General features: G+C 54.1%; 9 protein-coding genes across 9 annotated transcripts; 6 read left to right on the forward strand and 3 right to left on the reverse strand.

Annotated features, from left to right (window-relative positions):
- The first annotated feature begins 146 nt into the window (after positions 1 to 146).
- Positions 147 to 2,434, forward strand: PV07_06450 (uncharacterized protein). Its single transcript, XM_016393428.1, has one exon. It carries the CDS (start codon positions 279 to 281, stop codon positions 2,127 to 2,129), a length of 1,851 nt encoding a protein of 616 aa, XP_016246847.1. The 5' UTR covers positions 147 to 278; the 3' UTR covers positions 2,130 to 2,434.
- PV07_06451 (uncharacterized protein) lies at positions 2,024 to 2,953 on the reverse strand. The gene is made up of 2 exons (XM_016393429.1): positions 2,533 to 2,953; positions 2,024 to 2,473 (listed from the first exon to the last, which is right to left on the reverse strand). The coding sequence occupies exons 1-2, from the start codon at positions 2,690 to 2,692 to the stop codon at positions 2,409 to 2,411; spliced, it is 225 nt and encodes a 74-aa protein (XP_016246848.1). The 5' UTR covers positions 2,693 to 2,953; the 3' UTR covers positions 2,024 to 2,408.
- Positions 2,954 to 3,024: 71 nt separating this feature from the next.
- Positions 3,025 to 5,670, forward strand: PV07_06452 (uncharacterized protein). Its single transcript, XM_016393430.1, has 2 exons — positions 3,025 to 5,202; positions 5,279 to 5,670. Exons 1-2 carry the CDS (start codon positions 3,315 to 3,317, stop codon positions 5,308 to 5,310), a joined length of 1,920 nt encoding a protein of 639 aa, XP_016246849.1. The 5' UTR covers positions 3,025 to 3,314; the 3' UTR covers positions 5,311 to 5,670.
- Positions 5,671 to 5,811: 141 nt separating this feature from the next.
- On the reverse strand, positions 5,812 to 8,124 carry PV07_06453 (uncharacterized protein). Its single transcript, XM_016393431.1, has one exon. It carries the CDS (start codon positions 8,000 to 8,002, stop codon positions 6,221 to 6,223), a length of 1,782 nt encoding a protein of 593 aa, XP_016246850.1. The 5' UTR covers positions 8,003 to 8,124; the 3' UTR covers positions 5,812 to 6,220.
- Positions 8,125 to 9,079: 955 nt separating this feature from the next.
- PV07_06454 (uncharacterized protein) lies at positions 9,080 to 10,270 on the forward strand (the record flags this gene model as incomplete). Its single annotated transcript, XM_016393432.1, has 2 exons — positions 9,080 to 9,682; positions 9,791 to 10,270. The coding sequence occupies 2 exons, from the start codon at positions 9,080 to 9,082 to the stop codon at positions 10,268 to 10,270; spliced, it is 1,083 nt and encodes a 360-aa protein (XP_016246851.1).
- A 3,426-nt stretch (positions 10,271 to 13,696) lies between these two features.
- PV07_06455 (uncharacterized protein) lies at positions 13,697 to 15,527 on the forward strand (the record flags this gene model as incomplete). Its single annotated transcript, XM_016393433.1, has 3 exons — positions 13,697 to 13,746; positions 13,792 to 14,074; positions 14,130 to 15,527. The coding sequence occupies 3 exons, from the start codon at positions 13,697 to 13,699 to the stop codon at positions 15,525 to 15,527; spliced, it is 1,731 nt and encodes a 576-aa protein (XP_016246852.1).
- Positions 15,528 to 19,621: 4,094 nt separating this feature from the next.
- Positions 19,622 to 21,747, forward strand: PV07_06456 (uncharacterized protein; the record flags this gene model as incomplete). Its single annotated transcript, XM_016393434.1, has 6 exons — positions 19,622 to 19,840; positions 19,899 to 20,298; positions 20,351 to 20,516; positions 20,580 to 21,167; positions 21,266 to 21,524; positions 21,590 to 21,747. The coding sequence occupies exons 1-6, from the start codon at positions 19,744 to 19,746 to the stop codon at positions 21,745 to 21,747; spliced, it is 1,668 nt and encodes a 555-aa protein (XP_016246853.1). The 5' UTR covers positions 19,622 to 19,743.
- Positions 21,748 to 22,287: 540 nt separating this feature from the next.
- On the forward strand, positions 22,288 to 24,522 carry PV07_06457 (uncharacterized protein). The gene is made up of 3 exons (XM_016393435.1): positions 22,288 to 22,861; positions 23,096 to 24,173; positions 24,256 to 24,522. The coding sequence occupies exons 1-3, from the start codon at positions 22,811 to 22,813 to the stop codon at positions 24,276 to 24,278; spliced, it is 1,152 nt and encodes a 383-aa protein (XP_016246854.1). The 5' UTR covers positions 22,288 to 22,810; the 3' UTR covers positions 24,279 to 24,522.
- Positions 24,523 to 24,528: 6 nt separating this feature from the next.
- PV07_06458 (uncharacterized protein) lies at positions 24,529 to 25,668 on the reverse strand. The gene has a single exon (XM_016393436.1). The coding sequence runs from the start codon at positions 25,564 to 25,566 to the stop codon at positions 24,661 to 24,663; it is 906 nt and encodes a 301-aa protein (XP_016246855.1). The 5' UTR covers positions 25,567 to 25,668; the 3' UTR covers positions 24,529 to 24,660.
- Between the last annotated feature and the right edge of the window lie 84 nt (positions 25,669 to 25,752).

The following is a 25,752-nucleotide window of genomic DNA, read 5'->3' on the forward strand; positions in this document are numbered from 1 at the left end:
GTGTGACCGGCGATATCATGGAGTTCAGCCTCGCGCCGTGTGGATCTAGCCTTGCGACTCGTTCCAAGCTCGCCAAGGCCAGCCTGGCCTCAGCCTAGTGACCAACTTCAGCCTCGATCTTGAATCTGTTCGCAACTCTGCTTCACGCAGGACCCTCGTTTATTTCTACCCTCTGGAGATCTTTGTATTCTTGTTCACGCTCTCTCGCGCCTTTGGACCTGTCAACATATGCCGATCTCGGCTTGTTCATCTCTCCCGGGCGCGCGCAAACCGCAGAAATGGCTTCAGAGCCGGGCCCACTCATGGAGTTTCTAGGCCAGGCCGCCTACCATTACGAAAGTATGCGACCTCTTTTGCCAACGTATATCCATCTTCTGGTGTCGGCCATTTTCCCCATCTACACGGCCGCTCACGCCTCGTTAACTAGACCACCGTCCGCGGCAGCCAAGAAATCGAAGAAACCCGCCGATGGGGAAGCCGAAGAACGCGATGACGAGGATTCCCAAACAAGAATTGAAAGCCTGACCCCTTCTGACGCGATATTGTTTCCCGTCTTGGCTGGTATCACACTGGCATCGCTCTACTTTATTCTCAAGTGGCTCCAAGATCCCGCTTGGCTCAACTGGGCCCTGGGCATTTACTTCTCACAGATTGGCTTGTTCTTCGCCATGAAGTTCCTGAAGGACGGCTTCTCTGTGATGCGGTCCTTTTTACTTCCAAATGAGTATTCTTGTTCAGGAATGCTGTGGAAGGTGGACCAGCAGCAACGGTGCTTCCAGACAGAGAACGGCTCGCGGAACAGCTCACCGTTTCCGGGTTTAGCAGGACAAATTCCTCTACCCTCTTCCGCTGTATCGCTTATCTGGAATCTACGAGCGATACTTTACACGAAGGCCCGGCTCGAATTCCACGTTCACGAATTGATTACTATCAAGACATTAGTGGAAATTCTTGACATCATCAGCCTCGTACTCTCCGGCGGCATCGTCTATATTCACACATTCGTCTCAAAACCATGGTTCCTGACCAACATCCTTGGTTTCTCCTTCTGCTACGGCTCTTTGCAGTACATGACACCTACAACAGCCTGGACTGGCACCCTCGTGCTGAGCGCACTCTTCTTCTACGATATTTACTTCGTGTTCTTCACCCCCATGATGGTCACTGTGGCGACCAAATTAGACGTACCGATAAAGCTGCTCTTCCCTCGACCCGATGGTTGCGTGTTTCCTGTGGGCGCGCCTGAAGGTTCGCCAGCAATGGAAGAGTACTTGCAGTGTCTGGCGAAGAAAAGAACAATGGCCATGTTAGGGTTAGGGGATATCGTCGTGCCAGGGATGATGCTGGCCTTTGCCTTGAGATTTGACTTGTACTTGTATTATCTTCGGCAAGCTAAGGAAGGACAGCAAGCAGGGGAGGATGCGTCGAAGCCGACATACACCAGCGCGACAGGATCATGGGGAGAACGTTTTTGGACCACCTCGAAATTATGGTCGAAGGGGATGAAGGCCAAGCGATTCCCCAAACCGTATCTTCGCGCCACAATATTAGGATATCTCACTGGAATGGTGGTGACGGTGGTTGTGATGCAGGTTGCACAACATGCCCAGCCCGCACTGCTCTACCTTGTGCCTGGGGTCCTGCTATCGTTCTGGGGCACCGCTCTGGTGAAAGGGGACTTGAAGGAGCTTTGGCATTACAGTGAGCACCCAGAGGACGACGACAAGAAACCCAAGGAAGCAAAAGAGGACAAAGGCTTGTTGGCGGCAACCAGCGAGGACAGCATTGATGAAAAGGCGATAACCAACAGCGCAGGAGCCAGTAAAGCCGAGGGCACTGATCCAGTCAAAACGCAGGACACTATGTCTGCGAACGACAACCAAGAAACCGTGAAGAGAGATTCTGAGAAGACCTGCCGGCGCCTTATCCACTTTTCAATCACATTACCCGATCCAACTCCACAGGCTCAATCGACCGACGAGAAAGCGTGTCCCAAGCCGATGACCGCTGATGAGAGGTCAGACAGGACCGTGGCTGCTAACGAGACCGAGGGAAATGGAGGAATGGGCAGAAGTTGGGAGCGAAAGGACGACGGCGAACCGCCTGGCAAACGTGCCAGAAAATCATGATGAGCCCTAAGGGAACCACGAGCTATCTGCAGATAGACCATCAAAATGCAAAGCGACGGACCTGGCACGGTAGGCAGCTTCGAAGGGAGGAATGGAGGCATGAAGACAAAGTTTGGCGGCATCACAGGGGCATGGTGGAGACATCGTCAGGTTCTCAATGATTTATTCCATCCCTGTGAATGACCTTGAGTGTGCTCTTTTCCCTTCACCCATTTTATTTTGCTTTCACCGTTACCATGTTGGATCATGTCCGTCTCTCATTCGTCACTCATGTCGAGTCTATTTGTTCATCTCTTGTGCCTGAGCCTTCAACTCCTCCTTGCTCTTCGTCTCAGCAGGAATACCTATGAGGGCCCGGTCAGCTTTAATCATTTCACAGCGACAGAACGCGGGATGTACTCACTATCGGAGATCTGAGGACCTTTGCCCTGATGATGATGAGCCTGTGCCTTTTGCTGTCCCTGATGGATGGGGTGGTCAGAGGCGGTGGAATCGCTGGACTCTTTGGCGACTTTGTCAAAGACGTGAGAGTCGGTATTTTCTTCGCTTGGCATGACAGGCATTTTGAGATGTTTGTGTACGATTGAGATGCTCTTCAGAAACTGGTCTGGGGATGAGGAGAGAAGAGGGTTCAAGAGGCTTATATAGCTGTGGTACTGAGTTGTTGCGTGACCATGACACTCTCAGGCTCCTGTGTTTGCAGTTTGCGAGTCTACACGCCATGGCTATGACGTCTGTGAAGTGGGGTGTTGCAGGAAGGGGAGAAGCATGAGTGACGGAAGGCCGCCGAGCTCAACCAATTGCAGGGTGACGGTCTAAGCAAGAGGCCCCGGGGGCAAACAGGGGAGACATAAGGGCACCAGGGATGGCCTTCCAACCAAGCCTTGGGGTGTGAGTGGTGAATGCAGGGCCTCCCCGCAACGACTCCCCTAGTGAGATTGATCCCAGCCGAAATGCCACGCGGCTCAGCCTTTCTTTCTTGTCTCCGCCTTACCACAGAGAGCCCTTTTGGAATTGCCTGCTCCATTCATTAATCACCCTTCTATACTTCATGTCAGTCTGTTATCCTCTACTCGCCCTGAATTGGTTCTGTTTGACTTGATTACTGCACACAAGCAGGCCGCTCTTGTCCTCAAGTCTCTGCCTCCCCCTTTGCTGACCGCGAACACCGTCACTCGCCCCGATATGCCGTCCGTCCTCAGCGACGCTGACAAGGAGACGGTGAAGCGGACTGTGCCCAAGGCTTCCAACAAGATCCAAGCCGTTGCTGTCGCTCGTCTCTACGTCGCCCATCCCGACCACAGACGATGGACCTATACCGGTCTTCAGGGCGCCGCTGTCCTCTCCAACGACCTCGTGGGAAACACCTTCTGGATCAAGCTCGTTGATATATCTCCTGCAAACCGAGGCGTGATATGGGATCAAGAAATATACGACACCTTTCAATACAACCAGGACCGCACATTCTTTCATTCCTTTGAACTCGAACAATGTCTAGCCGGCTTATCCTTCGTCGACGAGAAGGAGGCCCGGACATTCAAGAAAAAGATGGACGAGCGCGAGAAAAACGCCAGCAAACATACCAAAGCCCAGCCGTTTGCATCTGCCGCTGGAGGAGGCCAGGTACACGTGCCTGGAAGCACCCACAAACATCACAGTCGAGTTAGCAACTTGTTCCGTGGTCACCGGCACAGCTCTGCCTCGCAGCAACCGCAACCAATCACCCCTCAGCCAATCTACAGCCCAGGCCTTGCCCCGGCAAGCTACCCACACGGCAATGCAGACACAATCGATCTTACCGACCCTACGTTGAGGCCAATCCTGGATGAACTGCTGCAAATGGGCATCACCGAAGATCAGATCGCCCAGAACGTCGACTTTATCAAGCGTTATGTGCAAGAGAAGCAGGCAGAAGGAACGGCCAATGGAATTGGTTCGGCCATACCGACAGTGACGGCTGCCGAGACAAGATCAAGGGCTCCGCCGCCTCCGCCGCCTCCATCAGCACCTCCGTCGAGAATTAGCCCCGAAAACACTGGCACGGGCTCGAGCCGGAGAGGCCCTCCTCCAGCCCCTCCGCCATCAAGAAGACCTGTGGGCGGGCGGGCTTCTTCACCTCCTCGTTCAAGCTCTCCTCCGCCAGCAAGGACTCCGTCTCCTCCTCCTACAGCAAGTCCACAGCCTAGATTTCGCGCCCCTCCACCTATCGCAGATGCCGGCAAGTTTGCTGTCAAAGAAGGTCCAGCGCTCCACCCATCTGGGCGAGCTCGAGCTTCTTCAGGCTCGCTTGCAAATCCAGGTCCTCCACCTCCGCCTCGTCCTCCCAAAACTCCGATTGAGGAGGAACAACCCCAGGGTGGTCTGTTTAGAGTGCCTCCGCCATTCACTGGGGAACGAAAGTCTTCCGCGCCTCCCCCACCACCGAGTCGTGGCCCTATTCCTCCTCCGCCACCGAGCCGTGAGACACCAACTCCTTACGCTGGACCACCACCACCATTGCCACCTAAAGCAGGACAAACGCCGTCGCATTCTGCATTGTTCATCCCTCAACCTCCACCGCCTCCTCCAGCACGCAACAATGCGCCCCCCTTGCCGCCTCCAAATACTCGAGCAGTCCCTCCTCCACCTACAGGTGCTGTTCCCCCTCCGCCTCCGCCGCCACCGCCCATGCCGTCTTCTGCTGGTCCTCCACTACCGCCTCCCATGCCTTCCTTTGGCGGTCCTCCACCACCACCTCCCATGCCTTCTTTTGGCAGCCCACCCCCACCGCCTCCCATGCCTTCCTCCTCTGGACCTGCTACCTCGCCTCTTCCCCAAGCCGGAGGTGATGGTCGTGACTCGCTTCTAGCGGCCATTCGCGGCTCAGGTGGGAAAGCTGGTGGCGGGCTACGCAAGGTCAAGGACAGCGAGAAACGCGACCGTAGTGCGGCCATAGTGCCGGGATCAGAGAGTAGTGCTCCACCACCCCCGGGAGCACCAGGATCTCCCTCGACACCAGCCGGGGATCAAGGTGGTCTGGCCGGGGCGCTGGCTGCAGCGTTGAGCCAGAGAAAGAAGAAAGTTAGTGGCAGCGGTAAGTTCGCCCTTATTTGTCCGGTTTGAATCTTTGAAATGTGTTTGGCCAAGGGATGCTGACTCTGCTGTGATAGATGACGAAAAGGACGACGACGACGATTGGTGATCCAGACTCTGGTTCCAAAGAGGATGAATGGAATAATCGCCTTCGAATACTTTCTCACAACGGCTCAGTGTTGGGGATGGGGAAAATGTAGCGGTGACATGAGTAGGATATGGACCATGGCTACTCTTGGCGTGGAGGTATGGAGAGAGACTGTCAATGGGCCACAAACACAACTGCTCAAACAAGGGAGCTCTCTAGTGATTGAAGAGCAGCTGACCCAGGAGAATATCGCTGCTATAGTATATGCGAGGACAGACGCGAGGGCGGCGGTTGGACAAATAGAACAAGCAAGCACGGGAGGTGCCAGCTTACATAGGAAAAAGTCGATGTTTACCAAAGAAAGCATCACCATGAAACAAGTTAACCTCACAGTATCCTTCCATCAAGACTCGACTATTGAAGCATCAGGCTAGAACGGATATCGTACCTCATGTGCCGCGACCATGTCACCCGCCAGTTAGGGAGTATACCTGGGTATGTACCTGGGTACAAAGCACGGGTACAGTTCTATTCCCTGGGAATCGACCAGATCGCTCAGGAATGGAGATGGATTCATCGTCTATATTCCACGCAAGGCTAGCGGCTGCAGCTGTGTAGATCCCATGGTCATTTTCAGGATGCATCACTCGCGCCAAATGCCCACTATACCGGTAGATTGAGATCGGAGTTGCCTTCCACCGTATAATCCCGTTCAACACCGAACCCTGTCTATGGTGTGCCTCCGATGTAAATGCAGTTGCCCCGATATATGTAGATACGCAAGAACCGTCCGTCTCAGTCCTCGCTCGAACGCTCAAAGGAGATGAGACCAGCCATCTATCTATATGCCAAAAACAGAAGACGAAACCCATCGCGTAATCGTCACAGATATATTACTACAGAGGCACGGGAGAGGGCGACCGTGCATCAATCACTTCCTCTTCTGTGCCTTGATTTGCTCCTTGGTCATCAGACCTTTCTCCCTCTTCGCATCAGCCTTCATCTTGGCCTCCACGTTGTCGACGTCCTCGTGAATCGTCATGCCCGGTCCATTGGATCCAGCGTCTGAGCTCGCGTTGGTGTTGCTGTCAAACACTCCGCCTGGCTGCTGGTGGTCGTCGTTTCCGGCATTGTTGAGCTTGTGCATTCCTAGCCCGTCCATACCAGGCCAAAGCACACGGCCAGTCTGCGCACTCCCCCCCGCTTTCAGTCTGTTGCTTTTCTGCGCCTGGCTCTCCACTGCTTCATTGCGCCAATTTCCTCGACTTCCTATCTTGCCGCCACGGTAGCCCATGCTGTGATCGAGTCCCTCACCCCACATGCGCACCTTTTGCACTTTGCGCAATTTGCGCATGCCGTAGATGCAGATCAACCAGGACAGGCCAAAGCACACAACACTGACTCCGCCAAAGGCCAAGTCTGACTCTTCGACAAAGTTCTTCAGGTTCATGCCATAAAGCCCGGCGATGAGGGTCCCCCCGGCCAGGCCGAGAGTGCCAATGCTAAACTTGATCTCGAGCAACATGAGCTGGTTGCGATTGGCATCCAGAATCGCCCGGACCACTTCTTCCGTGTTTCTGATGTTGCTGATTAGATTACCCGATATCTCGACAATTTCATCACATATCTTGTGATAGGATTCGAGGAGCATTTCAACTTCTTGATGGTCGTTCTCAGCGCGGGGTTTGCCGGTGGCCTTCCTCTCAGTCAGATACATGGCAGATAGATCATCGTCCGCTTCAAGGAGGTCCTCGATGGCATCTCGCACCAGTCGCGCCTTCTGCTCGAATGTTCCGAGTTTCTTGGAATGTATGAGCAAGTGCCGTAGTTTGTCTCTGTCGATATCTTCTTCCAGCTCTCTTAAGATATGTGTGACCGGCTCCCGGACCAGGGCAAATTCCGCTTCCAGTCCTGAAGTGACCGAAATGAGAACTGCTTCAAGAGCTCTCAGCTCGTATGGGAGATTGAGGGAGCCGTTCCTGGGGTCTGCTTTCTGTCGCAGTTTCCCTTCCAAATCGTACATGAATAAGGACTGGGTGTAAGAATCGGTGCTCCCAAACGCATCGAACACCAGAACTCTGTCCGACTGGATAAGGACTCGGAGGTGGAGAAGATTAATTAGGATGGCTGAAGGACGGACCAGGATATGCGGAAGGACGGAGGAGTCGATCTTTCGGAGATCTCGAGGCAGCAACCCATATTTTGCGATGAGTTCCGATTTCTTGAACTCGCCCGATACCATTGTAACCGAGCCATTGGCGTCAAACTCGGTGCAACGGAGTTTCAATTCTGCGCCGCTGGTGTTACGAGAAAGGGCGCGGGAGAGGTTGAAGAGTTGGGCCGAAGTCTCGTCGTAGCCGTAGGGTGAGGATGTTGTTGGAGCATCTCGTGGCAGTTTTGAACGTGCTGCAATGGCCCTGTGGCGTAGCCATCGTCGCCAGAAACTTTGCTTATGGCTCTCTGTACTGGCGCTGCGAGACTGTGGAGGATTTGGGGGACTGCATTTCGGGGGAGGAAGAGCTTTGCATGGCTCCCGCACAGATTGCCATATGTCATCAGGCGGGGAGAGCCGCTTGCGGGTGGCAGTCGTGGATATAGCTCTACACGGCGTTCGAGCACATGTTGCGAAGTGACTGGAATTTGCGAAGATCGTGTCCGACTGAGATCGAAGATAGCGCAGAAGACTTCGAGAAGGCGCAGCCGGCGTCTTCATCGCCTGCGCGGAGGCACGCAGCTAATATTACTGAGCCGGGAGTACAGACAGAGGGTCCAAGATTGATGCTGGAATGTTTGTCTGTGCTTCGATCCTCATTCTTGCCATGCGGAAAATTGTCGCATCGTCGAATTCTTGGCGTCGGAAGAGGAACGGGCGAGCGGCGATGCCTGGTGGAGCGCGACCGAGGTGGCAGAAGGTGTAGCGAGATCAGTCTTGGCACTTGGCGGGAAAGTTTGGATCACGTGGTGGTGGCTTGGCATGAGGTCTCCCGGACCTCTTCTTGAACAAAATGATTCAAGAGTTCCCGCTCTCAACAACCCGAACAACCCCAGTGAATCACGATTCACTCCTCAATTGAGATGTCAAATCATGATGGCGAGAATCTAGTCACAAGGCTCGATCTCGTTCAATTCGTGTTCAGCTTTCCGTCCGCTTCTCCCATTGGACACCCGGCTTGCAAGCTTCAAATGCTCAAGTTTTCGATGCTTGGCTCTCTGCCAAACCACAAGTAAGACAGACTAGATCGGCCTTGTATCATTGCTTCGTCACAGCTGGACAAGATAGCCAACTCACCTGACACGAGATGAACTTCATGCCTAAACCAAAATGAGCCTGGAAAGACCTCAAACACGGGTGATTGCATGGACACAAGCATCTCCCAAAGGTTGTTTAGCACCAACAGAGCTGCTACAAACTTTACGTAATACCGATAGCACTGCTGCAGACATTACAAACTTCTCATTCCAATACGATGTTCACTGCTTCGTAAAGACCATTTGAGAGCAGTCTCGAGAATCTGGATCACCGATCACCTCGTGAGAGGGTCAAACACGCATCTTGTCAAGGAGCCATCGTTCGTGATGAGAACGAACATGTGAGATGGTCTCGGTTCTCCTCTCAACAAATTCGCCCGACATTCCTGATAATATAATATCAAGCACAGCCCTATTGCCCATCTTTTTGTTCTCGTCCCGTTCTGTCCATCAGCCCAGTTGGGTATCAGTAGAGCTCTCCTACGAAACAGAGTTGTCCTCAGGCACCACACTCCAAAGTACTAACGACAAGCTTCCCCAAATGGCAGCTTACTCTCTGCAGGGACCCAGCCGAACAGGCTTCGTCCTGCTCCTTCTATGCACCTGCATTCCCTTTCCAGCACCCGCAAGTGGCTCCGACGGTGGTGCGCTCCACGTCAAATCTGGCGAGTCTATCCAGGCAGCTATCAATGCAGCTTACTCGGGGCAAATGATCGTGGTTGAACTCGGCACATACGCAGAACAGTTGACCATAAACACGGACGGGTTACAGCTGGTGGGCAAAGGGGCCTCCCTGGTTCCGCCGGGCGCCGTAGTTAGGAACACATGCACCGGCCTCGCTGGGCCTGACACGGAAGCCGGCATCTGCGTAACGGGACAAGATGTTACACTCGCAGATTTCGTGTTAGATCATAGACAAGTCCTTTCAGTCGGTCAGCCAGTGAAAGACATCTTGGTGACCGGTTTCCAAATCCAAGGTTTCGGATTGGATGTTGCAGTTGTTGGAGGACAGAATACCACGATAGTCGGCAACGGCCTCTACGACGGCGGACAGTATGGTTGCTTGTCTACCGGCTCAAACAATAGTCACGTCGATACAAACAATGTTACCTCCACAGGCGGCTTACGGTACATTGGTATTTGCGTAAGTACCCCAGTGTTCAGGGAGTTGACTCTGTCTTAGATTATCCTGATATGTATATCTTAGACTTTACACTAGTCAGCTATGCTAACTCGGTATTAACACACCCAGATGGACGATATGACCCCTGGTCAGATTACCAACAATTCCATCGAGGGTTACAACTTTGCGCTGTGTGTCCAGACGGACGGCGCACACGTAGCGAATAACCACGTCCTCGAGTCGTGTTTCGGCGCCTTTGTCGACCCAGGGGTTCAGGGAGCAAAGGTCCTCGACAACCACGTCGGTGGAGCAAGTCTGATGTGTGCCAGTCTCCCGGGAGAAGCAATGGGCGGGATCACGATTTTCGCGGCCTCGGACACAGAGGTGCAAGGCAACGTCGTCGAAGGCATGAGGGCGGGCGGACTGGTGAATGCGACGGCCGGAATCACCCTCGTGGACGACCCCACGACGAATTCGACCGCCACAGGCAATAAGGTTGTTGGGAATACTCTGCTGGACAACGACCTGGACATCTACGTGCGGACGGCGGGCGCTGGAAACGTCGTCAAGGACAATAAATGCTCCACGCCGGCCGAGTTATGCGGCTGATACGGAGACATGATGGCCTCTAGAGGACGAGAGAGCCCTTGTGGCTCGGACGGTGTTCTCAACATCTGACGTTGGCTACTATACTCTGTAAATACTTCTACGGGGGTTTGGGGCGGGATCTTTTTTTCTTGAAGCTTTCTCCCTTTTGAAGAGTGAGCATCTCTTCCTGCGACCAGCGAAAGAGAGAGTACGCATTATCTTGAATACTGACCAATTATAGCCTACTGAAACTGGAGAAAAGCCAGCACAGGACATTCCCAGTCCTTTCCAAGTGTTTTTATTTCCTTGGCCGTGATAACAGCCAATCCCCCATTAGTATGAAACACCAAAATCCAACCCGTACTTTTTCCTTCCGCGTTGGCCCTATATCATTACCTGGAGCACATCCTCCTAGGCGAACAACACCCATGGGATCACAAAGCCCAGGGCCAAGGGAGCATTGGCCGCATTCCGCGCCTTTTGAGCACCGCCCGCAAAGGTCTGCAGCCCTGGTGCAGCGGTGCTCGTACCTGTGCAGCCTCCAATGGCGCTGCAAATGACGGTTTGAATACCACCGCTCGGGGTGAGTGTCAGAACTGTCGTGCTCGTGCCAATGACTATCTCGGAGCTCCTGGTGCCAAGGCTGACGGGTGTGCCGTTTATGGTGACTGGCGGACCACCGGCGATAACAGTGGTGCCATCTACGACGACTGCTGTAGTTACGTCAGTAGTGGTGGTTCGGAATGTCGATACTGAAGGAGAAGATGGGTTTGAAGTCGAGACACCGGGATTTGCCGGAGAAGACTGAGGCGTCGCGGTGCTGGCAGGCGGCGTAACGCTGGATGAAGGAGCCGGGCTGGAAGCTCGTGTTGTAGAAACGGCTGATACGGTGCTCGGTGTTTGTGTTCTAGATGAGCCTTGTCCACTGCTGGAATTTTGTGTAGGTGCAGTGGCAGCGGGAGGGGACTGAGCAGTCGACTGAACCGGGGCAGGGGTTGTCGGATTTTGCGGCTGAGCTGGCGCAGCAACGGTGATTTGAGAAGTTTTTGTTAACAGCACAGGTGCAACGGCGACAGTCGATGTGGAGGTGACGGCCGCCTTGGACACCGTCGACGTCGCAGACTTGGGCGGGGGAGTCACAGTTGATGCTGATGTGGTAGCCTCACCGGTGACGGTGAGGATCACAGGCGGCACTGACACAGTGCTGGTGACCGTAGTCTCGGTAGTGCTGGAGACAACAATAGAAGTTGTTGAGGCTGTCCCGCACCCCCCACTATCTCTAGCTCGAAGAACGGGTAAAGTAGTGGAGGTTTGAGATGATGTACTTTGAGAGGTTGTTATCAGACTTGTACTCGTGGCAAAGCTTGAAGTGGAACTAGTTGCTGTAACCGAGGCTGAAGTTGAAAGGGCTGTAGAGCTGCTTGTGGCGACTGTTGTTGACGAGGCAGACACCGGGGCCGATGTAGATGTACCGCCGATAGAAGTTGTTTCGCCGGCGATAGAGAGTGGTGCAGTGCTTTCATTTGTAGGGGAAGTGAAGGTTTGCGTCACAGTAACCAGGCTTGTCTCTTGAGGGAGAGTTATGGTGACCCAAATAGTCTCAGCAGCGAGAGTAGTGGTAGTCCAAATAGTCTCGACGGGGAGAGTGGTACTGGTCACAATAGTCTCGCCTGGAACGGTGCTAATAATCGTGGTTTGGGGAATGGATGTAGTGGTAAAAGTGGTCAAAGTCGAGTATGAAGTAACGGTTACGCTGTCAAGCTCTGTGGATGAACAGCCAGAATCTTCTGAGGTGGTGGTGGTGGTGGTCGAGCTGGTCGTGGTCGTAGATGTACTTGTAGATGGTGGCGAGGTTGTCGTTGGGGGAGGCAAAGGTGTTGTCGTGGTCGTAGTTGGTGCGATCGATGTTGTAGGTTCTACACTAGTAGTTGTAGGAGGTGCTGTAGTTGTAGTTGGCGAAGCTATGGTGGTGGTAGTTGGAGGCTCATTTGATGTTGTGGTTGGTGCAACTGTAGTTGGTTGAGCTGTAGTCGCCGCAGGCGCAGATGTCGTTGTGGCTTCTGGAGCTGTCGCCGTCGCAGTATCACTTGCTGCAACTGTGCCTTGACTGCTGGTAGTAGCTTGTCCTATATGCAGATCAGCACTGATATACCTTATGGTCCATGGAAACTTGTATCTCCATACGTGGAACATGACCAGAGACTTGGACACTCAGGCCGCATAGCAGCACAAATGCGCCGATTAACACCATCCTCTCTGTATACAAGAGCTGGAAGTCGCGGACAAGGAGCTGTCAACGTGATTGAAAGACAACCATGGTGCTATATTTTCAGCCTGATGGTTCTGGACGGAGGATTCTACCATTTTCCTCCACAGCCCCTCCACCAATGTTCAAGAAATGTACAGCCCCTCCCCAACACGACATAGGGGCTCTGCTCGTCATACCGCACATGCTCATAGGCTCCATTCATTGCTCAACTCCCTTCAGCTAAAGGTCGTGTCTGCAAGGTGATTGCAAATGAGGCCCAAAAGTCTGCCTTGTAACTGCGACACTCCCCGATGTGGAGAAGGCGACATTCAACACAGGGTATATGACTGGACCCGGACTCGGTTGCAAGAGCCTCCTTCCATACAAGCAATGGAGGGGCCACGAATCCTCGTAAAGGGGTCGTCAGTAACATGGAATAAACTCATCCATTCTGCTTGGCATGCATTTCAGCTCTGGGCACAAACTTTGCTGAAACTGCTATTGGATATCAACCACTTCGTATCTGTGGTCAGCCAGTTTTGTCACAACCCAGCTTCGTCACGGTTCGAAGGCACCCTGCTTTGTTGCCTTCATTACGAGGTAGAGTCATATTAGGTGCCCCGATGAGAGTTGTGCCCTCTTCGTAAAAATGGCCCTGGAGCGGAGTAGATTATGAGATTGCCATAGCAGCAAGACAGAGCAAAGCCAGTCTATAAATAGTGTCAACACCAGCAATTTCATCTTCGATGCAGAAAACGGACTCGAGTTATCCTCGGAAGTGGCTGGAACTTTGTATGGAACTTTGTATCTAGGATCCTGGTCCAGGCCAATCGCTCAAATTGTCTCAATCGCAAGCATCGAAGGAGCTGCCCCGGTCGACTTTGGCATGTCCGCGCGCTCTGATCCATTGATATGTTCCTCCCCATCGTTGACAGCTGGTCATGAAGCGACACACTGGGTTTATGACAAAAACACCTTGATTTTATTCATCCGTCAAACGGGACCGAAACATATCGTTGGCTGTGGTTGGAGATGACCAGATATCCCTCTGGAGAAGGCCCGGGTTCCTAATCTAATTCCACAGCCTGACATTTTCCCCTGTAATTTTCTGCCTGGAAGCATGGAATTCTCTTCTTTCCTGCTCTCAACCTTGTATATTTTCTTGGAGCTTCTTCTGACAAACTGTACGCCTCTTAACAATGAGTCGTATCCCTCCCCAATCTCACTACAACCGAGCAACTCTTGGCAAGTGCAGTGCTGAATTACAACCTGACAGCTTCTGACATGCTGTTAGGGATGGAGACGATGGAGAGTGGTCAAGCTTCGCAGTCCAGATCGGAACTCCACCACAAGTAGTCAGGCTGCTGCCTTCAATCACGGGTAACACGATATGGACGGTATGGAGCTACGCATGCGAAGGGTCAACTCTGCTCGACTGCCCTGCTGCTCGCGGCGGTGTCTTCAACATGAGTGCTTCAACGACATGGGAAGCTGAAGGCAACTACTCACTCCCGCTAAGCCCTCAGCATTACCTGCCCTACTCTGGCGCCGCAGCCTTGGGCTCCGAAAACGTCACGGTATGGTTAATGGACCTAGAACAATCCTATGTTAGCACTGACAGATAGCCCAAAGTTTGGCTGGCCCGAACAGAGTGGCGAATCCCTATATAACCAGCTTATATTCGCCTACGCAACTGAGGATTTCTACGTGGGCAGCATCGGGCTCAGCCCAGAACCTACCAATATTTCTTCGTTCAACAATCCGATCCCAAGCGTCACTGGCGCCCTTCGACAAGGGGGTCTTATCCCTAGCATATCCTGGAGCTACCTTGCCGGAGCGTCTTACTATTCTTTTCCTATCATGGCATTTGGTAGCCTGACATTTGGTGGATACGATGCGAGCCGTCTCAATATTAATGCTAACCTTACGCTGGCGGGTGGCTCTGACCAGTACAGACCACTTCTTCTGGGGGTTGAGAGTATTACTAGTGGCGATACTGAGATGCTTCCGGAACCCATCATCACTGCCCTAGACTCTATTACGACTCAGGTTTGGCTTCCAATGGCGGCGTGTCAAGCATTCGAGGTAGCCTTTGGTCTTGTGTGGAATGAAACTTACGAACTCTACCTTCTCAGCGAAAACCAACACTCGGCTCTCGTGACTAAGAATGCAAGCGTCACATTTACCCTGAGCACCGGAGTCTCAAATTCTACGAAGCGCCTCAACATCACTCTCCCGTACGCCGCATTCGATCTAAAAGCCAGCCCTCCTTTAGCTGGGGATGGGACGTATTTTTACTTCCCCCTCAAGCGAGCCGCAAACGAGACACAATATACCCTAGGCCGAGTGATCCTGCAGGAAATTTACATCATAGCAAATTACGAATGGGGTTACATCACTTTGTACGAAGCCGTGTACCCAGAGTCGTCGGTCTCGCCTGATATCATCACCATATGCGCTCAAAATGAGACGACATGCATCAATCCACCAAGCACTGCGACCAACTCGCGCAAGCTGTCGGCCGGGGCCACGGCGGGTATCGTCATTGGCGCCGCCCTCGTCCTCATCGCGGTAGGTGCAGTCTTATGGTTCAAATGCTTCAAGAAGCCCAAGACCAAACGGCCACTATCTGATGCTGGCGGTGGCTCAATATGCGAAACCACTTCTGAGGTAGTAAGCCCAGTTGGTGTCGCGGAGAAACCAGAGCTCGACGGCAGAGTGATAGGGAGCCCACGCAGCGAGCTCGAAGGATACTATAAACATGACCGGGCGGCTTCAGTCGAAGATAGCGGTTACACTTCTGCCTCGCAGCGCGGGGGGACAAGTAGCAGTGGCGGACTACTCTCCCCGTCGTCCGAGCGAGGAAGAAACGAGCCATCAGAGTCCGGCGGTAGGGAGGTGCGGCAGTTTGGCGTTGAAGAGGTCCATGAGCTGCCAGCAGAGACCCGCGCGTCCACGCGTCCGTCTGAGCTCATGGGGAGTCTCCCCCGTCACGAGCTCCCTAGCTCGACAAGGTGGCCCAGGGGCTAGTTATTCCGACCTCACAAACCTCGGAGGTATTAATATACTTCAACAACTCGATACTATCCGTGCGGCTTTCAGTGGCTAAACCTCGGCCGATCCCTTTTCAATTCCAGCCTTGTATCTGCTGTATCGTGTTTGACCAAGTACATTAAGATGCGGGAGAGGTAGACGCCGTTGGTCGCATATGAGAGATTGTTCCCTCGGGAGTAGTTCAGGGCTCCAGCCCAAGCAACAGCAGCATCAAGAAAATGATGAGCTAGGCCACAAACTGCATATGTAAAGCGACAGGCCACTGTCTCAGACGGACTCCAAGGCTAGGCTCTTTAACGCTGCTGAATTATCTCAAGGAGCGCGTCCCCAAGGGAAGGACGACGAGAAGACGTAGTACTGCCACGAGGTTCTTGTGCTCTGAATTACAGGCACAGAAGTAGACACGATTCGGGTAGGTCTTAACACCGTCTCGCTTGAGTCCCAATGAGTAATGGGCGCATCAAGATACGGTCACGTCCAGAGGCACATCCAGCTGTCGCTTATGAGGCTTTACCCCGCCAAGCCCTGCGCGGAGCCAAGCGGACACCATTAAGCCAGCCTTGTCTTTCGAGGTAAGGGATCCCACGATGAATCGCATCGATATAGGTTCGGTACGTTCGTGATTTAGTCGTAATGTCACTGGCTCTTTTGCGAAATCTGATATTGGGATTGACACTCTACAATTCTCATCAACGCCCCGCTTAGAACCCTCAACAGTAACAAGTTGGTAAGGCAGCTATTTGGCAATTGATGCCATGGAACTACCCGTCCAAAGGAAATGGCCTAATCGATCCATCGAAATTCCATACTTGGGGTCGTTGGATCTAAATGAGGAGCCTTATGATAACGGAGAATTTGCTTCCTACGTCGACCGGGTACGAGGCTGGACCATGGACGAAATCCTGAAGCCAACGCAGAACAGCCACGGGCAAATAGACCTGGCAGAGATGCTTCAGAATTGGCTTTTCTTTGGCCTTATCCGTCAAGCGTTCGGGACAAATGCAAAGCACCTCGACTTTGTCGACGTCAGCTCGAGCACTCGACCTTTGGTTACGATGCTTCACTTCCGTCGTTTGTGCCACAAGGAATTCTTAGGAGCCACCGCTACACAAGAGCGAAGCAGTGCTACAGGGCAGCTTCTCGAGAAATGCATTGCGCTGGCGGCGGAGATAGTGGGCCGAATCCATCTGAATTCAGAGGAGCTTGAAGAGCAGTTGGAATTGATCCTCCTCTCCGTCATGATCTTGTGCGACGGCCTGCAGCTATGTCTCGACCCTAGGACAACCAGCATTCCTAGCCGCCAATGGCCATTGTCTGATATCTTACTTGAAAAGCGTATGCACTCAGCTGGGTGGTGTCCTAGCGATGTGCAGAGACTGACGAAGATGCTCGACCTCTATTCCCTCACTCTTGTGAGCACACTGCCCCCCAGGGATATTGGAAGCCATGGCACCTGCGACGACATTCGATGTAATGCGAACGACATTGTTCCAGGTCACTACCGGCGCCTCCACCACGACTGCGAGGACTGTGAAGACATTGTCGCCGAACCCACCGAGATCTTCGACATCCTCGAGGACGAAAATCTACCGCTGATTGATCCTGTCCAGAAAGAGAGCTCCAAGCTGCAGCTGAAAAGCACCGCCGAAGTTCAGAATTACCTAGCCATTTCGCACGTGTGGTCCGATGGACTGGGAAATCCGCAGCGCAATGCCATCTACAGCTGTCAACTCAGCTGGCTCCAATCCCTGGCCTCGCAATTCTCGCAGTCGGGAATGCCCATCTGGCTCGACACAATTTCCTGTCCGCGGGACTACGAACACATGCGGGAACGAGCCAAAAAAGCCTATGATCAAGCGATTGCCTTTATGAGGAGAACCTATGCAGACGCGCAGATTGTTTTGGTGCTCGACCACTCGCTGCTTGACGTGGAAACCAGAAATTTGTCAGGCCTAAATATTCTCCTGCGCATTGCTTCGTGTGGGTGGACGAGACGATTATGGACCTACCAAGAGGGCGTGTTGCCGAAGAGGCTGTTCTTTCAGTTCGCCGATCGTGCTGTGGACATTGACGAGGTATACTCAAGGTGGCAAGAGTCAATCAACGCCACTTTCTACATCGGCGTGCGGGGGGCTTACAAAGAGCTTCGAATCCTGCTAGATGCCAGTGACGAGGACTACGCTGAGAAGGTCCTGCACAGGGTGTCTCGACCGTTGCAGTTCCGAAAGACATCCGTTCCTTCGGACGAGGCCCTGTGCCTTGCCACCTTGACGAACCTGCAGCCTGAGCTTATAAAGAGGGTGGCCCAGAGTCAGAGAGAAAGTCGGATGGAAACCTTTTATGCCAGTCTGCCCACGGTCTGCAAGCAAGTCATCTTTTGGCACGGAGCTCGACTGTCGCAGATGGGCTTTCGGTGGGCTCCGGCCTCGTTCCTGAACAACAGCAATCTCTATCTTCGCGACTGGGACGACGGTCCTTCGGCCGAAAGCAACAAAGCGGTATTGACTACCTCAGGCCTCTCTTTTGCGTCTCCCGGCCTATTTCTAGGCAGGTTGAATGCTAGCTTGCAATCTTTTCTCGTGACTACGGGACATGATGTCTGGTACCAGGTCACTTGTCGTCAGTCTGGAGGTGAGAAAGGCCTCCCTTTTCAGATTGATCCGGGACCAGGCATGCCGGATATCTCGTTGGCGATTCTGAACCCGGTGCCCTTCCACCACGACTTTGAGCTTCCTGGCTTCGGTGTGCGACTGTCACTGATGGTGGCGATCGTGGCACAAGACTCGGATGGCACATATATCGCTCAAACTCTGTGCCCGGTGTTTGTCCTGCGAAAGACCGAAATGGAGGCCGAGTTGCCCCTCGTCATGAAAACATACCGCTTTCTGAAGCAGTGTCTGCGGGTCTGCATAGCCGAAGATTCGGCCACAGGTATCGATCCTGACAGCGAAAGTGCCCACCTGCTCGACGACGAGACACTTATCAATCAGTATAGAGCGCGGGGAAAGGTGGCTCTCATCGAACACATCCAATCATACGAGCTGGGAGGTAAGGAGAATGCGCTATGGGGCGGAACGTGCATGTCAGAAGGACGTCTCTGTCTTGTCCGTGATGGCATGCACAATCTGTTTGAAGCTATTGAGATTGGGGCGTCACAAAAATGGTGCCTCGACTGAGAATCTGACCTGCATCAATGCGCCCATGGCCCGTCCAATCATTCCAACCAGAGACGGAGTGTATCAGACTGATTTTCCCGAAGAGGACTTGATGAGTCCATTGCATACCTGGCGGAATCAGACCCGTGGCCTTGGAACCCAACTGATGCTGGCAAGGCTGTGTTGGGATAACGGCCTGGTCGAACCGAAGTTGGTTTCCGGCCAGAGGACCGGGAATGAACCCATCAAAAAGGTCGGACATAGTTATGAGGCCGCTATGTGCCTCAAGACTGTGGAGTTTGGGCCACAGAACCTTGGGAGGAGGCATTCGTTGATACGTCCAAATCCATTTCCTCAAAATGGTATAGCGATTTGTCTCCGCGCCTTAACTCGACCTCCGCCTTGCAATCCTTTGAGGTATGTCCAATCACGCATCAAGATCTGTTCGGCGATATGCAATCCTTCTTCCCCGCCGCTCTCACTGACTGTGGATCGATATCATCAGGGGGTTACGGTTCGCCAAACGGGGACTTCCCTTGCCAGTAATGTGTTCGCCTTTGCCGGTCCAACTGTCAACGTGGCTCCTAATACCTGAACATATCTGCCGATCTTTGGTCCCTCACCGCAAAGGACTCGGCTGAGATAACTGCAGAAGGACCGAGGACGCCAGAGGCGATCCACCTCGGGGTACTCCAACCTGGAGGAGGCTGGGAGGGTTGATCTGGGGAAACTCCTAGTTCCACCACCACCGCGGAATAGCACAATCACATTCTTTACGACGAGTGTGCTCGTCGGTTCTTTAGTCGTTCCAGACCCAAGCTACGGTATCTACAGCCCTGTCCATTGCCGACAGCCCCGCAATGAAGCGAGATGCAAGAGTATTTCATATACAGCCAGTACCGCCAGTTTCTTCCTTTACCCTCTATTCTCCAAGGACGTCCCCTGCTTCTGATCAGGTTCTTTCCTTACCTTTGGAAATCGGCTGTTTAGCAGAAGGTTGGTTCGAGAATCGAATATCCCCTTGAGCACAGGACAACATGGGTCTCGGAATTCTCGAAGACCGGCATCTTGACCATGTCCCGGGCACAGCTTTGCTCGCAGACATGGTAGACGCGCAACACCATCAATTCCATGGTAGGAGCCCTGCCCCGCGCGCTTTTATGTCGGAGTGAATGGTTGACAAGACTTCTAGGACGAGATACCACGGGCTTGAAACATGCCACTGGACGCAATGCCGACATCGTGCTTGTCCCTCAGCCCAGCGAGTCTCCCAGAGACCCGCTGAACTGGTCGAGATGGAAAAAGGATCTTCTCTTGCTCATCATCAGCATCGACACGGCCGTGGTTGGCGCCTGGGGGCCGATGATCTCTCCCGGATTCGCAGAGATGGCCGAGGAGTGGCACATGTCCTACAACACGCTCAACGGCGGGCTGGGATGGGCCATCTTCGCCATCGGCATTTCGTGCTTCATCACCAATGGGCTCTCTGTGAAGTACGGTCGTCGGCCCGTCATCATCCTGGGGAACCTTTTGCTGTTCATCTCCTCGATCTGGGGGTATTTTGCGCACAGTTACCACAGCTTGCTTGCAAGGTGAGTTGCCAGTTGTACGTGGTTCTTTGGGACCATTAACAGTGTTCTACAGTCGAATCTTCGGTGCCGTTGGAATGTCGCCTTTTGAGGTACTCACAACCGCCATCATTGGAGATATCTACTTTGTGCATGAGCGCGGTCTGCGCCTGGCGTTCTGGGGTCTGTGCTTGAGCATCGGAGTCGGTGGAGGCAGCTGTATCTCCGGCTATATAATTCAGGTACGTGTGCAGGACTCAAAATATCGGGGGTGGTTGGACCCTAAGCTCACTTACCCCGACCAGAATATCGGCTGGAACTGGACGTACGGCATCTGCGCATGCTTGTATGGGGTCTTCATCATCCTGATCCTCCTGTTCGTGCCCGAGACGGTGTACAAGCGAGACCCGGCGTACAACCTCGACCTGGGGACGACGGACCACACTTTCGAGACGCTGGAGGTGCGCGAGGTCAAGGGCGAGCACATGGAGCACCTCGAGACGACCAAGTCCGGCAGCAAGGTCCACGCCGAGGTGCTGTACACAGGCGCGGACGAGCGGCCCTGGACGTTCTGGGAGGAGATGCGGCCCTGGCGCGGCGCCGAGTCGGACGAGAACCTGCTGCACATCATCTTCCGGCCGTTCGGCATGCTCCTGTTCCCGCAGGTGCTCTACGGCTTCATCACGTACGGGCTGTCGACGTCGTGGCTGGTGGTCATGATCTCCGTGCTGGCTCAGCTCTTCACAGGGCCCCCGTACAACTTCAGCGTGTCGGATGTTGGGCTCATCAGCATCGCAGCGCTGGTCGCCTCGTTGCTGGGGTTTGTGGCCGGGCCGATGAACGACTGGACGGTGAAGAAGCTGGCTCGATGGAATGGAGGCATCTACGAACCGGTAAGGGTTGCTCTCAGACAAACGCCATCCACCCAGCCTTTGGTATCGGTATGGGCAGATTGTTCATGGCTAACATGTCACCTCGACGCTCGCGCCAGGAATTCCGCCTCGCCCTCAACGTCCTCACGCTGATCCTGGGGGTCGTGGGCTTCTTCGGGTTCGGGGCGACGCTGCAGAACGAAGCGCCGTGGGCCGGGCCCGTGGTTCTGTACGGCATCATCTACTTCTCCATGTCGTTCCTCAACATCGGCATCTACGGCTACATCACCGAGTGCCACCGGAACAAGGCGCCCGAGGCGTTTGCGTCGCTCAACCTGCGCAACATCTACAGCTTCGGCATGAATTATTTCATCAGTGGTGAGTCCGTGTTGTCCCCTTGTGGCAGCATCTGACACTGATGACTGACCGGCGTCTCCCCATAGACTGGATCACCAAGCAAGGACCCCTCGAGGTCTTCTCGACCATCGGCGGCCTCCACATCTTCATCTGCCTGCTCACCATCCCCATGTGGATCTTTGGCAAGCGATGCCGGAGCTTTACAGCGCGGAACCCCATCTTCCGCAAGATCCAGGAGTCTTAGTCTTCGTCTTCGTCTTCAGGCCCGCCCAAGACACGGGGAGATTAAGGCACCACCGGTTAGTTGGTCGGTGAGTGAGTCACTCGGCTGCGAAGTAGAGGGTGATAGAGAAGGGACGACGAGCACCAAGGGGGGTTGACTGTAGACAGCCAGCTCCCTCGATGACAGGATGGCCCTCTGTCATCTGCACTAGGTATGTAGTCTGCTGAAAAAGAGCATTTTTCTGCACATATTCGAGAGACATCTCTAGAGTGACGAGCCCTGTGTTGATGCTCAATTAAAGTACTATACACATGGCCAACCGCCACTGTATATATACCTAGTATATTCCATCCCGATCTTCCAAGTCCAAATCCTAACTCATGCCATGACTGAATCTCTGAACGGGCTTACCTGTGCCCTCGATCTGATATGGTCGTTGCTCTGACACCTCGGTCTCGGCCTAATAAATCTGATGATGCGGGGTCGAGATTGTCGAGGACTCGGCGTGGCTGTTTGTTGGTCAGAGCCGGGGAACCATCTCCATCTTCCATCCTCCATCCTCCATCCTCCGTCCGTCAAAGTCGTGAAAGGGCGTAGAAAGACAACAGCAGGTTCCTAACCCACTATTAATCCCTTCTTCTATCATCTCTTCCTCTTTCTTTTCTTGCCTCTAGACCGCTCGTCCTCTTCTCAAAAGAACCACACATATTCTGTCCCTAAGTTGTCTACCCTCCTCTCCCCCTCTCGCTCTTACAAATTCAAAGATCGCGCTTCTCCGCATCTCCCTGGTGGCAGGGCGCGAGCCGCACAAGAGGCTAGAGAAAGAGATAAGGGTTATCACGAGTCGATACTGATCATAGGAAAACTCAACGTCTCCCAGATCTTCCAGTGGTCAATCCTGCGGGCGGAAGAGAAGGGACAAGTCAACAGGCAGTACAGAGGAAAGGTAATAGGCGGCGGTAGTCCCCATTCATTGGTTTTGGAAACCCCAGGTTGGGCTGGGTTGGGGCTTGATTGACACCCGTTCTGGTGTCTTTTTGGAAGAACATCTCTCAACCGCCGGAAGGCAAGACGAGTCTTGGAGATGGCGGATTCAGGAACTACAATGGCACCGCGCAAGTTGCGCGTCAAGCAGGTACTGTACCATCCCTTTCCCATCCATTGATCCGTCCCGGTGAATATGTGTTTTTGTGAGAGAGAGAGAGAGAGAGAGAGAGAGAGAGAGAGAGAGAGAGAGAGAGAGAGAGAGAGAGAGAGAGAGCGCGAGAAGGAGAGAAAAGATATAAAGCCTTGTGGATGGGTGGATACCAACATCCCTCGACCTTGCCGACTCGCTGTCCTGACATACCATCTTCTCCCCTCCTGGCAGATCTACACCTACCCGATCAAATCCCTCCGCGGCATCTCGCTTTCCTCCATGCCGGCGACTTACATGGGGTTCCCGCACGACCGGCGCTTCATGCTCTTCAACGTCGCGCAGAGGAAAAACATGGCCGTCGCGCATTTCACCGAGATGTGCCTGTTCACCACCGCCTTCTCCCCCAACGGCGAGGTGATTGTCACCTACACCAAAGACCACGTCTTCGACCATCCAGACCGGAAAGTCGGCCCGGAGCTGCTCCCGGTGCCCCTCAGTCCCGAAACGGCGGGGCTCGCGGAGGTGGAGGTCACCATGCACTACTCCCCCTGCATCGGGTACGACATGGGCGAGGAATACAACCGCTGGTTCAGTGAGCGGTTCGGCTACGAAGTCAAATTGCTGTACATCGGCGGGAATCGAAGGAAAGTGTTGGGCAACATGCCTCCCAAGGCCGCCGCACAGGAGCGGACTGGCGCTGTTGCGAGTGCGAACGCGGGAGCGAATTCGTGGTTGGGCAGTATCACATCCACGGCGACCTCGCTTGCACGCGCCATCACCGGGGCGGGGGACTCGGACACGGACAAGGAGGACCAGTACGAGGGGATCGACGAGGGCATCTCCTTCGCCGACGTGGCGCCCTACCTGGTCATCTCGACCAAGTCGTGGGAGAACGCGCAGCGCCGCCTCCCGGCGGACGAGGAAATGGATATCTCCAAGTTCCGGCCGAACATCATCGTCGAGGGCGCCGACGAGGACTTTGAGGAGGACTACTGGGCCGAGATCCTCATCGGCGACGCGGGCGACGGCGATGAGAGCCGGCGCGCCAAGATTGTCCTGACCCAGAACTGCGCGCGCTGCAACTCGCTCAACGTCGACTACGCCACCGGCAAGGTCGGCGAGGGCGAGTCGGGCAAGATCCTCAAGAAGCTGCAGAGCGACCGGCGCGTGGACCCCGGCGCGAAATGGAGCCCCGTCTTTGGGCGGTACGGGTTCCTTGCCAGGGTCCCCGAGGGCAAGTCGGCGGCCGAGATCAAGGTCGGCGACGAAGTGACGATTGTGCGGAGGAACAGCGAGAGGACAAGGTTCGGTGAGTGGTGTCTATGTGCTTCGTCTTCTCAAGTCGTGTGTCAATCCACATATCCCGTGCTGACGGTATCATATTATGACAGTGTGGCCCAATCTGAGCACCTGAACCAAGAAACCTCTCTGCATTGTAGGGATGGTCATCGTCGTTCTTCTGGGCTGGCGTCTCTGTTTTCCGCCCCGTCCAAGGTCGAGCTCTTGCGTTTCTGAAGGCCAACACTTCGCCTGTAAGGCTGTACCTGGTGTCGAAGGATATAAACTCCAACCATATCATAATGCTTCTCGTTCCATATCCGTCGCTGATGCCTAGTTGTACCCTCGTTCCCATGCCTGAGGAATGCACAAACCCCCCCCCCCCCCCAAAGGGTACTGTGTCGCCCCTTTTCATCCAATGCCGCGTACCAATCATGCAACAACCCATTCCTCCCTCCAATGCCAAAGTCGTTAACATATCCTAGAAACCCTGCTACATCACCATGCAACCGTTTTCTTCATCGCTTAGGCTGAAACATCTGCCTCACACTCACCTGCCCGCTGCCTCCAATCCTCCCGCCCACCCCGTCCGGGATGTACTTGCTCTCCGGCTGCCTGACGCCCTGCGCGACACTGTCCACCACCCACTGCGCCGTGACGTACTTGACGCCCTTGCCACGCACGAGATGCACCTCCTTCTGGATCTTGCCGCCCGCCAGGCCGCCGCCGCCCGCAGAGTTGCTGCCCAGCACGACGTGCGTGACGGTGCGGCGGCCAAGGACGATGGAGGTGTGGCCGCCGTGTTGGGCAAAGAGGTGTTTGAGTCTGTGGTCGGAGATCAGAGGGAAGGAACTCCCGTTGAGGCACATGGTCAGGTTGCGGAAGATTTGGGGCGGTGAAGGCTTGAGAATGGTGGTGGGAGAGGTGGTGCTGCTATTATCGATTGGGTCGTCTCCCCGCCGTCGTCCAGATAGGAAAGGGCTCGTCTCGTCCTGGTGGCGGTGTTGGGGGCCGTCGTGGCTTGCCTTCGGCCGCTTCTCTGCAGATTCTTCTGTCTCTTCCACATTATTATCGTTCAGATTCGGCCGTCTCTTTGGGCCACTCATCATATCTCTGATGTCCTGCCATCCTTTCCCCCTCAATCTTTGCGACCGCTCTTGCCCGTCGCCGTTTGCTTTATGCCCATCCGGGCCAAAAGTCTGGCTCCCCGCGCCGACCAGATCGGCCAAATGTTGACTCCCGCCGCGACCGGTTGCGTCCCTGAACTGATGCGAGAGTTTGTACGTCCGAGACTCGCGCCATGAGGTGGACCCCGAGAGTCGATTTTCGGCGCGTTGGTGACCGGTGGAAGACGAGTTGAACGGGTCAAAGAAGACGCGCGTGGGTTGAGGAGCGGGCGGCTGCTTGGGATGATGAGCCGGCATGCTGTACTGGTAGGGATATCGCTCGCATCGACTCCATCTGGCGCAGGCGTCCGTCAGTTCATCAGCGGGATTCAGAATTGTCACAAAATGTTGGCGGGGTGATGGAGTCAACTACGGGAACCACGTTGCGGGCCAGTAGAAACACACGCCGCAACGACACGTTCTCACGTGCCCTTTGCTCACAGC

The sequence above is a fragment of the Cladophialophora immunda genome (assembly GCF_000835495.1).
Source record: "Cladophialophora immunda strain CBS 83496 unplaced genomic scaffold supercont1.4, whole genome shotgun sequence".
Classification (NCBI taxonomy): Eukaryota; Fungi; Ascomycota; class Eurotiomycetes; order Chaetothyriales; family Herpotrichiellaceae; genus Cladophialophora; species Cladophialophora immunda.

Coding starts and splice junctions, on each gene's coding strand:
- PV07_06452 (XM_016393430.1), top strand. CDS start 3,315: ATGCCGTCCGTCCTCAGCGACGCTGACAAGGAGACGGTGAAGCGGACT. Junction 5,203..5,278: donor GAAGAAAGTTAGTGGCAGCG/GTAAGTTCGCCC, acceptor CTGCTGTGATAG/ATGACGAAAAGGACGACGAC.
- PV07_06451 (XM_016393429.1), bottom strand. CDS start 2,692: ATGCCTGTCATGCCAAGCGAAGAAAATACCGACTCTCACGTCTTTGAC. Junction 2,474..2,532: donor AGGTCCTCAGATCTCCGATA/GTGAGTACATCC, acceptor GGGCCCTCATAG/GTATTCCTGCTGAGACGAAG.
- PV07_06457 (XM_016393435.1), top strand. CDS start 22,811: ATGGCGGATTCAGGAACTACAATGGCACCGCGCAAGTTGCGCGTCAAG. Junction 22,862..23,095: donor GCAAGTTGCGCGTCAAGCAG/GTACTGTACCAT, acceptor CCCTCCTGGCAG/ATCTACACCTACCCGATCAA. Junction 24,174..24,255: donor CAGCGAGAGGACAAGGTTCG/GTGAGTGGTGTC, acceptor ATATTATGACAG/TGTGGCCCAATCTGAGCACC.
- PV07_06453 (XM_016393431.1), bottom strand. CDS start 8,002: ATGAAGACGCCGGCTGCGCCTTCTCGAAGTCTTCTGCGCTATCTTCGA.
- PV07_06450 (XM_016393428.1), top strand. CDS start 279: ATGGCTTCAGAGCCGGGCCCACTCATGGAGTTTCTAGGCCAGGCCGCC.
- PV07_06458 (XM_016393436.1), bottom strand. CDS start 25,566: ATGCCGGCTCATCATCCCAAGCAGCCGCCCGCTCCTCAACCCACGCGC.